Source organism: Rhinopithecus bieti, unplaced genomic scaffold (assembly GCF_001698545.2).
Source record: "Rhinopithecus bieti isolate Rb0 unplaced genomic scaffold, ASM169854v2 scaffold_4600, whole genome shotgun sequence".
Lineage (NCBI taxonomy): Eukaryota > Metazoa > Chordata > Mammalia > Primates > Cercopithecidae > Rhinopithecus > Rhinopithecus bieti.
Genome location: NW_016804545.1, coordinates 1,114,540 through 1,127,486, shown reverse-complemented (window position 1 = coordinate 1,127,486; position 12,947 = coordinate 1,114,540). Strand labels below are relative to the sequence as shown.

The 12,947-nt window shown below is 40.1% G+C and overlaps 1 protein-coding gene across 9 annotated transcripts in view; it reads right to left on the bottom strand.

Moving 5' to 3' along the window:
* Positions 1–12,947, bottom strand: part of SAMD13 (sterile alpha motif domain containing 13) — a 98,553-nt gene that overhangs the window by 63,695 nt on the left and 21,911 nt on the right. For all 9 annotated transcript variants that reach the window (XR_001884894.1, XM_017869114.1, XM_017869110.1 and 6 more), the window contains one exon: positions 10,688–10,799. Coding sequence is in view for 8 of the 9 variants with exons in the window: in XM_017869114.1 (XP_017724603.1) it covers positions 10,688–10,799 (112 nt within the window). In the remaining variant the exon portion in view is untranslated. The remainder of the gene's footprint in view (positions 1–10,687; positions 10,800–12,947) is intronic.

Genomic DNA, 12,947 nt, shown 5'->3' with positions numbered 1-12,947 from the left:
GTGAAGGAGAAATAAGATCATTTTCAGACAAGTAAATGCTAAGGGAATTAGTTACCACCAGACCTGCCTTTCAAAGGGAGTGCTAAATAAGGAGAGGAAAGACCATTACTGACTGGCACAAAAACACACTTAAGTACATAGACCATTGACACTATAAATCAACTACACAATCAAGTCTGCATAATAACCCGCTAACATTAAAATAACAGAATCAAATCCATACATATCAATAGTGACCTTGAATGGAAACAGAGTAAATGTCTCAATTAAAAGGCACAGAGTGGCAAGTTGGATAAAGAAGCAAGACCCAACTGTATGCTGCCTTCAAAAGGCCCATCTTACATGTAATGACACACACAGGCTCAAAGTAAAGGGATGATGAAAATCTACCTAACAAATGAAAACAGAAAAAAAGCAGGGGTTGCTATTCTCATTTCAGACAAAATAGACTTTAAACCAACAATGATTTTTAAAAAATGACAAAGAAGCGCATTATATGATGGTAATGGGTTCAATTCAACAAGAAGATGTAACTATCCTAAGTATATATGCACCCCAAACAGGAGCACCCAGATTCATAAGATGAGTTCTTAGAGACTTAGGAGACTTGGATGACTACAAAATAATAGCGAGAGACTTCAATATCCCACTGCCAGTTTAGACAGACCATTAAGGCAGACAACTAAGATATTCGGGACTTGAACTTAATACTTGACTAAACGGACCTAAAAGACATCTACAGAACTCTCCACCTCCAAAATGGCAGAATAAATATTCTTCTCATCTGCATATGCGACATACTCTAAAACTGACCAACTGGCCATAAAACAATTCTCAGCAAATTCAAAAAAGAGGAAATTATACCAACTGTATACTCTCAAACCACAGCACAATAAAAATACAAATCAATAAGAAGAAGGTCACTTAAAACTGTACAGGAAATTAAACAACCTGCTCCTGAATGAGTTTTGAGTAAACAATGAGATTAAAGCAGAAATCAAGAAATTATCTGAAACTAATGAGAACAAAAATACAACACACCGGAATCTCTGGGACACACCTACAGCACTGTTAAGAGGACATTTTATGCTGCTAAGTGCCCACATCAAAAAGTTACAAAGATCTCAAATTAACAACCTAAGAGTACACATAGAGGAACTAGAAAAACAAGAGTAAACCAACCCCAAGGCTACCAGAAGACAAGAAATAACTAAAATCTGAGCTGAACCGAATGAAACTGAGACACGAAAAACCATACAAAAGATTAACAAATCGAGGGGTTGGTCCTTTGAAAGAATAAATGACATATATAAACCATTAGCTAGACTAATAAATAAGAAAGGAATGAATATCCAAATAAATACGATCAGAAATGACAAAGGGGACATTACCATCAACCCCATAAAAATAATTTTTAAAAAACCCTCAGAGACTATTACAAACACCTCTATGCATAAAAACTAGAAAATCTAGTTGAAATGGATAAATTCCTGGAAACACAACCTCCCAAGATTGAAGAAGGAAGAAACTGAAGCCCTAAACAAACCAATAATGAGTTCTGAAATTGAATCAGGAATAAAAAGCCTACCAACCAGAAGCAGCCCAGGACCAGATGGATTTATAGCTGAATTCTACCAGATGTATAAATAAGAGTTGGTACCATTCCTACTGAAACTATTCCCAAAAATTTAGGAGGAGGGACTCCTCCCTAACTCATTCTATGAGGCCAGAATCATTTTGATACCAGAAGCTGGCAGAGAGACAACAAAAAAAAGAAAACTTCAGGCCAATATCCTTGATGAACATAGGTGCAAACATCCTCAGCAAAATGCTAGCAAATGAATCCAGCAGCATATCAAAAAGCTAATCTACCACAATCAAGTAGGCTTTATCCCTGGGAAGCAAGGTTGGTTCAACATATGCAAATCAATACATGTGATTCATCAAACGAAACTAAAACCCCAAACCACAAGATCATCTCAATAGATGCAGAGAAGACTTTCAATAAAATTCAACATCCCTTCATGTTAAAAATCGTTAACAAACTAGGCATCAAAGGTAAATACCTCAAAATAATAAGTGCCATCTTATTATTGACATGAGAAACCCACAGTCAGCATTATACTGAACGGACAAAAGCTGGAACCATTCCCCTTGAGAACCAGAAGAAGACAAGGATGCCTACTCTCACTACTACTATCCAACATAGTACTGGAAGTCCTATCCAGTACAATCAGGCAAGAGAAAGAAATAACAGGCATCCAAATAAGAAGAAAGGAAGTCAAACTATTCTTGTTTGTAGATGATATGATTCTATACCTAGTAAACCCCGTAGTCTCTGACCAGAAGCTGCTTGAGTTGATGAGCAACTTCAACAAAGTTTCAGTATACAAAATCAATGTGCAAAACTCAGTAGCATTCCTAACAACAACCATACATTAACAGCACCTAAGCTGACAGCCAAATCAGGAATGCAATTCCATTCACAATTGCCACAAAAAGGATAAAATACCTAGAGATACAGCTAACTGGGGAGGTGAAAGATCTTTATAATAAGAATTACAAAACACTACTCAAAGAAATCAGAGATGACACAAACAAATGGAACAACATTCCATGCTCTTGGATAAAAAGAATCAATATCATTAAAATGGCCATACTGCCCAAAGCAATTTACAGATTCAATGCTATTTCTATCAAACCACCAATGATATTCTTCACAGAACAGAGAAAACTATTCTAATGTTCACATGGAACCAAAAAAGAGCCCAAAGAGCCAAGGGAATCTTAAGCAAAAAGAATCTGGAGGAATCACATTGCCTGACATCAAACTGTACTACAAGGCTACAGTAACCAAAATAGCATGGTACACATAGACCGAGGTAACAGACTAGAGAGTACAGAAATAAAGCTGTACATCTATAACCATCTGAGCTTTGACGAAGTCGACAAAAACAAGCGATGGGGAAAGGACTTCCTATTCAACAAATGGTGCTGGGATAACTGGCTAGCCATAAGCAGAAGATTGAAACTGGACCCATTACTTACACCATATATAAAAATCAATTCAAGATGGTTTACAAACTTAAATGGAAAGCCTCAAAGTATAAAAACCCTGGAAGATAAACTAGGAAATACCATTCTGGACACAGGCCCTGGCAAAGATTTCATGACATAGATGCCAAAAGCAATTGCAACAAAAACAAAAATTGACAAACAGGACCTAATTAAACTGAAGAGTTACTGCATAGCCAAAGAACTACCAACAGGGCAAACAGACTACTACAAAACGGGAGAAAATATCTGTAAACTATGCGTCCAACAGAGGTTTAATATCCAGAATCTGTAAGAAACTTCAACAAATTAACAAGCAAAAAACCAACCCATTACATATTGTGCAAAGGACATGAACAGACACATCTCAAAAGAAGTCATACATATGGCTAATAAGCATATGAAAAAATGCTCAACATCATTAATCATTAGATAAATACAAATCAAAACAATGAGACACCATCTTGCACTAGTCAGAATGGCTACTATTAAAAAATAATGAAAACAGATGCTGGTGAGGTTGCTTAGAAAAGGGAATACTTATACAGCAGTAGTGGTGGGAATGTAAATTAGTTCAGACATTGTGGAGAGCAGTTTGGTGATTTCTCAAAGAACTTAAAATAGAACTACCATTCAACCTGGCAATCCCATTACTGAGTATATTCCCAAAAGAATATAAGTTGTTCTACCATAAAGACACTTGTGTCTGTATGTTCACTGCAGCACTATTTACAATAGGAAAGATATGAAACCAACCTAAGTGCCCATCAACAGTAGACTGGATAAAGAAAATGTGGCACATATACAACATGGAATACTACATAGCCATTAAAAAAGAATAAGATCATGTGCTGTGCAGCAACACGGATGGAGCTGGAGGTCATTATCCTATGTGAACTAATGCAGGAACAGAAAACCAAATACCTTACACTCTCATAAGTGGGAGCTAAACACTGAGCACATATGGACACGAAGAAAGGAGCAATAGACACTGGGGCCTACTTGAGGGTGGAGGGTGGGAGGAGGGTAAAGACTGAAAAGCTGCCTATTGGATACTATGGTTATTACTTGGGTGATGAAATAATCTGTACACCAAACCCCTGTAACACACAATTTACCTGTATAACAAACTTGCACATGTACCCATGAATCTAAAATAAAAGTTTAAAAACTTCAAGTTTTTTCCTTATCAATTTTCAATTTTCTTGGCTACTTTCTTATTATTAGCACTACCAACTTACTTGTGATTTCACCTCTTTTCTAAATTTTCATGGGCTGAAAGGACACATCAGCAGAGATTGAGTTGCCACTTCCCCTGTTCATTATGCTATAAAATATTTTAAGCATTTCAGTAGCCTTTAACTGTTAAAAATTATCAGGCATCAAAGCACCTCAAATACTTTCAATACTTGGTATGATTAGATGCTGATGAAGTAAATCAAGTTATTCTCAGTTTGTGAGGTTTTAACTGGTCTAATTCAAAGCCAGATTTGCCATGAAAGGTAATGATGTTTAAGTTTCACCTTAACAAGTTTGTATCCACAATTTTGTAATTTTTTTTTTCACCAAGGGCTGTTATAATTGTATAAACTTTGGGCTCCACAAAACCTGAATTTGTCTCTGTTCTAATTAGAAATCTCCATCTAGAATCACTACAACTGAATTCAATTTGGCCGTGATTAGAACACTATGCTCAGGGTTGCTCTGATTGGCCTCTCCACCCTATGATTCCATTTTGAGGTAGTTAGTATTACTTGGCAATATGTAGCCATAAGAAATTTCATTTATTTTTTATTAAGCCAGTGACTTCAGAAACTTATCAAAAGTTAACAATAAGCCATCTGTAAAGAGATGTCAATCTTTGCATTTCAAATGAATGACTTAAGCAACCAGGTGGGCATTTCAGAGTATAGATACTATTCTTATTCATGTGGTTTGAGAAAAATGAAGAGATAATAGAGTAAAATTAATTTGTCACCTTGAGTTGCATATTATTTTGTCATGATTATTTCAGAGATACATATTGTTCTCGAAATAAAATCACGAATGTTGCTTGTAAGTTTGAGAAATCTGAAAAATATGAACTATATGACATTGATTGGCAGATCTCTGTCTTCCATCTTCTTCATATATTCTAAGTATGTGAGTCAAACAGACAAAGACATAGAAATGAAGTGACTATACCACAACAGGCAGAGTTGTCTTTGTGACTTGCAATTAGGGTCCAATTTGAGTGGTGAAGTTACTGTACTAGATTGCCAGAGTTCCTTAAATGGCAACTAAAAGCACTGCCCATAGTTAGCTTTATAACAGAGAATACTGCTCATTTAGCCTTCAGAGTTTGACTTAAGCAACCAAAGTCAAGCTTTAAGTTTGACTTAAAGCAAACCTTATCCTAAATGTTCTCTGTGAGGAAGGGAGGGATGCTTTTGAACAAGATTAGTCAAAATAGTCTCTTAAAAACCAAAGCTCTTATCAAAGTAAAATTCTTGAGGTGCCTTTGACTCTGGAAAGCTAAGCAGTCCATACCCATGGACAAGTGTCATTAAACATGATATAAATGATGAATTGATGGGTGCTGACGAGTTGATGGGTGCAGCACACCAACATGGCACAAATATACATATGTAACAAACCTGCACGTTATGCACATGTACCCTAGAACCTAAAGTACAATAAAAAAAAAAAAAGAAAATTGTACTTTAAAAAACGAAAACAAAAACAAAAAAAACAAAAAATCTATTCACAAAAGTTCAACTGTGTCTCAAGTGGTTTTGTGCCCTGTGTTGTGCACTGAAAGCATACTTCTTGAGGACCAGTTTTAAGATTACATGTTTTGACTCTTAAAGCAGGAGCTTGAACAGTATTCTGTTTGCTTAACTCAGTATTAACTTTATAGAAATCTGAGTCCTAGAAGGGCAGATTCTCCAGGACCATTCACTAACCATGAGTAAACTGGAAGAAAACATATCAGAAGTCATGACTTTCATTCATTCCCTTCACCACAGCCCAAAATGTTTGCCTGCTAGAAGGCACTTGGGAAAATAGCCACCATACCACAGTGTCTGTGGGAAAGAGAGATGATACTAACAAGGCTGTAATCACTGCCTTCTCCAGGGCTCCCACTGCCTCCTGCTTTCATAGGTCAGTGAACCCTTTGGAGTGCTAGCTGAATGAGTCCAGTGGGCCAGACTCCCTATATGGTGAGCAACTGCAACCCTGATGACACAGACCACATGCCAACCCAAGGAGTAGTGACATCAACATCGCTGTCCAAAACATACATGCTGTTGACACTGGGTTATTCATGATGGGCTAGGCAGGGACTTAGGCCTTAACTCTTGATGATTCTTTTGACTTGTAATTGTGACTAACACAGAAAACTCAAAAGAGGATTGCCAGAAGAAAATTTGATGAAGATAATTGCAGCAGAGGAAAACTTAATGGAGATCATTGTTCTGTGACAGTGGGGTGCCTGCACAGGGAAAAGGAGGTTAGGCAAAGACCACCACCTTAATCCAGCTGCTTCTCCATACCACAGGAACACAGGACAAATCTTGCCCTCCGAGAAATCTTGCTCAATGGTCTGACATCTTCCAAGAGGTCATGCTGCTAGAAAGCCACATCCGAGTCTAGTTGCCACAGCCATACAGTTTCCAATACTGTGCTATGAGACCATACCACAAAGATAGATACTCTCCTGGAAGTCAGGCCATCTGATGGCGGACTTGTTTGCCATCAATATCAGTATTTTAGTCCGTTCAGGCTGCTAGGACAAGGTACTGTAGATTGGGCAGCATAAACAACAGATATTTCTCACAGTTCTAGAAGCTGGAGGTCCAAGACCAGGGTGCCAACGTGGTTGGGTTCTTGGTGAGGGCTCTCTTCCTGGCTTGTAGAAGGCTGTCTTCTTGCTGTATCCTTACACCTGAGAGTAAGCTCTCTGGGGTCTTGTCCTCTTCTTATAAGAGCACTGATCTCATCATGGGGGCTCCATCCTCATGACCTCATCTAAACCTAATTACTTCCCGAAGATCCCACCTCCGAATATCCTCACTGTGGGTTAGGTTTTCAACGTAAGAGTTTTGGGGGGACATAAACTTTCAGCCCATAGTAGTCAGCCATGAAACAATAAGCTCCCCACATCACTGGCAACCATGCTGCCCTTTCTGGACTTGCCCTTTTCAAAAGTGGTTTAGGGGATGCTCTCCATCCCTGCCCTGATTCTGTCAAGTGGAAGGGCAAAGCTTTCCTGAGGAGAGTTTAAGGAGGCAGCTGTTCTGTTTCTCAGCTGCTGTGACCTTGCATGTACCTGCATGTGTCTTGGAAGGGCCATGTGCTTGGGTTGGAGACAGCCTGCATCTTCTCATCAGGATGATGAGTGGGTGCTAACCGACTAGGTTCATTGCCAGGAAGACCCCAGAGGTAAAATGCTGATGGCCTCTGTAGTGTGATGATGAAAGAGGCAGGTTAACATGGTAGAGGATCCAATTCTCAGTCCTCATGAATATCATAGCAGTGACTTATCTTACCAGCCTAAGCCTGGCCAGTGATTCCCTCCCTGCCCTCCACCTCCTTTAATGGAAAAGGAGAAATGAGATTTGAATCACTGCCAGAGACTAATTCAAGGCAGACTCTTCCCCGACGCAATCACCCTTCCATGAGAATGAAGAAACTCAAGCTTCTGGACCATGCTTGCAAAACTCTGATCCTTTGAGAATTCATTTCTTGGGCTTCCGAGTTGGCAGATTGAACATAGCAGCAAGACGATGCTCACTTCTCCCTTGAAGCATTTCTGAATGAAATGCTTTAGAAGAGTTTATTCCCGTTATGGTTCCCAGTGTCCATGGGGACAGAATGAGATCATCCATGGGAGAAGGGGCCTGCTTGTGGGCCAGGCTCAGAGTTGGCAGTCCCATTTCTGAGGTACCTCACAGAACCTGGAAGGTCCAGAGAGCATCGTGTGCCCCCAGTCTGGGATGTCTGCCTCCAAGGAGTCTGAGCAAAAGCTCAACCTGCAAAGGGCTTTTGGTCAGCTGGGAATCTGGCCAAGAGACCTTTTAGCTAATTATTTTTTTTTGTTAACCATTTACAATACTACTTAAATTTAATTTTAGAAGAGTGCCATTCAATTGCAGTGACACAAATGGACATTGTACCAGTGAAAAACAAAATATGTTCCAACTGATCAGCAGCCTTCCACTTTCCAACCTGAGCAGTATTTTTCCATCACAATTCATAAAAGTTTTTCAAACATAAAGAAAACTCATCAGAGTTTTATAGTAAATACCCATATTCTGAACACCTAGATGTTACAATTAACATTTTCTGTGCTTGCTTTACCACAAATATGTCCACATGGTCACCCTTCTTTTTTTTTTTTTTGAGACGGAGTCTCGCTCTGTCACCCAGGCTGGAGTGCTGTGGCCGGATCTCAGCTCACTGCAAGCTCCGCCTCCCGGGTTCACGCCATTCTCCTGCCTCAGCCTCCCAGGTAGCTGGGACTACAGGCGCCACCACCTCGCCCGGCTAGTTTTTTGTAGTTTTAGTAGAGACGGGGTTTCACCGTGTTAGCCAGAATGGTCTCGATCTCCTGACCTCGCGATCCGCCCGTCTCGGCCTCCCAAAGTGCTAGGATTACAGGCTTGAGCCACCGCGCCCGGCCGGTCACCCTTCTATTTAATGGCCAATGCATATTTTCAATGTATTTTAAATTGAGTTGTATATATCAGTATACTTTCCCCCAAATACTTCTGTTTTTATACCACTGTTTAGGTGTTTTTCATAGGTCTTTTCTTTATGAAGTAAAATTTATATGTTCTATAATGCACAAATCTGAATCATTTGCATATGCCTGTGTATAAGCAAGCAGTGACCCATGCATACCTGAACCCAAGCCTGTATCGAGATACAGAATGTTACCATCACCCAGAAAGTTCCCTCATACTCCTTCCCAGTCATTCTCCATCCCCACCCAGCCAGAGGCAACCACTGTTCTGATTGTTTTTTACTACTGATTCATGTTCCTGTTCTGGAACCTTATCTAAATGGAACCATTCAGTATGAAGTCAGTTATGTAAGGTTTCTCTCAATCGGTAATACGTTTTTGAGACTCATGCAAATGGTTGTACATAACAGTAATTCATTCCTTTTTATTACTGTGGAGTATTCCACTACATGAATATACCACAGTTTGTATATTCATTCCCCATTGATGTACACCTAGGCTTCAAATTTTTGACCATTGTGATAAAGTTAGTAAGAACAATTTTGTACAAATCTTTTTACAGACATGTGTTTTCATTTCCCTTGGGTAAATACCCAGGAGTGAAACTGCTGCATCATGGGATAGATGTCTGAATGTTTATTTCACTTTGTCACCAACAATGAAGGAGTTTCAGTTGCTCCACATCCTCATGAACATTTAATGTTATCAACCTTTCTCATTTTAGCGCTTCTGGTGGGTGTGAAGTAATTTAAGCTGCTATTTTAGCAAGTTTTCCAAATTAGAAAAAAAATACATATGTACAAAGATCAAGTCTGAAGTAAATATGGGTTGAAGGAAATCTAGAAATTGGCATGTGCAATATTAGAAAAGTTTACCTTATTCAAACTCAGGCCATACAGCTAACAGTTTGAGAGAATAAACAATGGCTGAAGGGATTTTTCAGTTTTTAATTCTCCCTACAATATTATATTAGAAAAGAAAATGTAATGCTTAGAAAACTGCAGCCTTCATTGATGGAGAAATAGGAATTCTGTGTTTACCCACAGAACTGGCCTCATGTGAACCACACTGTGTTGCCTCCACTTGCCTCCTCAGGTCAAAGCCCCTTGATGACCACCCCTGCAGACCTGGTGCAGCCTGCAACATGGAGCTAAGAATCACCTAGACAATTGGGACGGACTCCTGCCCCTTCCTCCCTCTTTCTGATACCAACCCTGGACCTGAGGGAAAGGAAATCCCATTTTTTGAGCATCAACACTATGCCAGAACCCATCCTAGGCACTGTGCATATATTGGCCACTAATCCTCACAACAACATCCCTATAGAGTTATTGACAGTCTGATATTATAAATATGAAACCAAGACTCAGAGAGACATAGTAATGTGCCTAGGGTCACATAGAGATAGAAGAACCAGGATTCGACTATCAATCCTATGCTTTTTCCAGTCTCCCTTGCTAAGCACCCAGAAAGCAAATTGCAAAGGGCTTAATAGTTCATTGGGTGCTGAGGCCAGTAGTAGAAGGTGGTGCATGTCTCTTGGTCAGGTTTGTCCCTGCTTTTCCTTTCTTTTCTGTTTTCTGCTTTCTAGTGTGTTTTCATTGAAGGTAGGGCTGATTCACTCCACCCCTGAGTATGATCAGTCTTTCAGAAGACACAGACGTAAATGAGCTTTAGCCTTCTTCTCCACAGTTGCCACTGTCTCCGGCTTTGAGTTTTCCCCTTGCACAAAGGGATAATTCACCTGGAACATCCATTCGCCTTCCCCTCAGTTTCTCAGAGCCTCACTGATTCCTCCCTGCTGTTTGGTCCTCTTCCTCCTCACTCCCTTATGCCCACGATCAGGAAGGGAGGTAACCATGGGTTCATCACATGTTCATCCCGTGTTTCTCTAGACCAAGTTACCTGTTCCTGAAAAGCACTAGCTTGCTCCTCAAATCCCACGGTTCTGAAATAATTGACGACATCCATCACAGCCCAGTCGGCAGGATCAGGTGGTCTCCCATTTTCCATGGAACTGCAAAACACAAATCCAGACAGTTGTCATGGCAGTGTCTGCACAAGGGTGTGGCCAGGCTCACAGATGGGTCTTCTGGGGCAGGCCTCTCGTGTTTCTTGGGTTCAGATGATGATTACTCTCACTGGCTTAGTCACTGCTAATAAACCATTTGACATTTAATGTAAATTATTTCCTCTGGTTTTTAATCCAGAGACACTGAGAGTGGTCCAGTGACTGCTGGCAGCCCAGAGTATGATATTCATACTTCTGAGTTCAGAACACCTGGCCTTTTACAATATGACCTCAACATACCTCTCTCTCTTCCTGTCTTCCTAACACCTTCCCTAGCCCCAACCCCACACATCTAGGATAAAGCCCTTCCACAACAGGCCAAGTCCTTTTATAGATCTGAGCCTCTGCACATTCTGTCCCAGCCACTTAAAATGCCCCCACACCTGTCTCTATTGGACAAAACTCTACCATTTCTACCAGTACAAAACTACCTCCTCTTTGAGGCATTTTTCTGGCTCTTCCAAGGGTATGTTTTAGTCATAACCTCCTTTGACTTCTAGAACTTCATTCAAACTCCCATTGTAGCACCTTCCACATTGAATTATACCCTCTGTTTATTGAACAGTCTCTCCCATTAGAGTCGGAGATACAGGTTGGAGATATGCATTTGAGCCTAGACCATTTATCATTTTATTATTCCTAGTATCAAGAGTGTACTTAGGAACTTAATCCATATTGTTCAAATAAATAAACAGATGACAATCAAGCATTTGTCTGAGAGGGTCTGTGAGTAAGGCTCTTTATTGGATTAGAGAGGAGGGAAAGGAGAAGTAGAATAAAGAATGGTAATGACCCGCAGTTACTGGGACTCTGCCTTATTTCTGCACTGGGAGTATTTGTCTCGCTTTCTCTATACCTCATCCAGGATGATTTTCCCAGAGTGTATATCCAATCACACAGCCTAACTTTGCTTTGGAGGTCCTTCAGGACAAAGCCCCTCCTCACCTCTCCAACTAGGAATACACTGGAGAGCAAAACAGACACCACCCTTATTCTTATGGGCCTTACAGTCCTGTGGGGAGTGAACATTGATCAATAATCATACAAGTAAATATCCAGCTGCAAGTTATGCTAAATGTTAAGAAGGACAAGCATCACGTACTACGATAGTTTAAGCGATAGGGGAAGCTTTCCCGTGGGAGTTTCTTTTCAGGTATGATCTAAAAAGCAGTCAGAAATTAACTGTATGAAGAAGTCACATGAAGAATGTTCCAGGCCCTGTGGCAGAAACACATACAGCCAAGGGAGCCATGCAGGTCTTGGAGGCCACACTGAGGATTCTGGATATTTGCTAAGAGCAATGAGGAGAACTGAATGGTCCTGTGTAAAGAGGGTGACCTGATCAGATTCACATTTTGAAAGAGAACGCTGGAGAGGAGCCAGTCAACGAGAAGCCTATTGCAGTCATGCAAGCCAGAGATCATGCTTAGACAAGGGTGGTGGTTATGAAAAACAAGAGAATTGTGTGGATTTAAAAGATAGCTAATGAATAAAATCAGTGTAACTTAGTGCTAGACCAGATATAGAGAATGGAGGGAGTAGAAGTGTCATGGAATTGGATGGATGGTTGTAACATCCATCCAGCTGAACATGCTAAATTTGGGGTACTGTCTATACCCAAGTAGAGATTTAATGTGGGCTATAAGTCTAGAGCACAAAGCAAAAGAGTGGGCTAGATACACCTGTGGGAGACAGAGGCATTTAGACAGTAATGGAAATCTTGAGAGAGGAGGAGAAGAGAGCTGGGCCTAGAACTAAGCTTGAGCGGTTCAATATTTAGTAGAAGTTGAAAAGATCCAGGTTACTTTTAATGGAAACAAAATTGGCTAGATTTAGGGAGATTCCTGAAGATCTTTAAAGGTCTAAGAGTCAAGGATCCAGCCACCTCATTCCCCAGCATGTTTTGCCCATAGCAGGAACCTAAAATATTTGATTTAAGAAAACAAAATCAACTTCTGTACTAGTTAAAGGGAGTCACTGATCAATGGCACATGTGATCGTTCATTTCTCAACAGCACCTAATTTAAAAACATTTAAAGCCAATACTCTAAATGTCTTCTCTTTTGGACTTAAAGATGGTGAATCTATAACCAC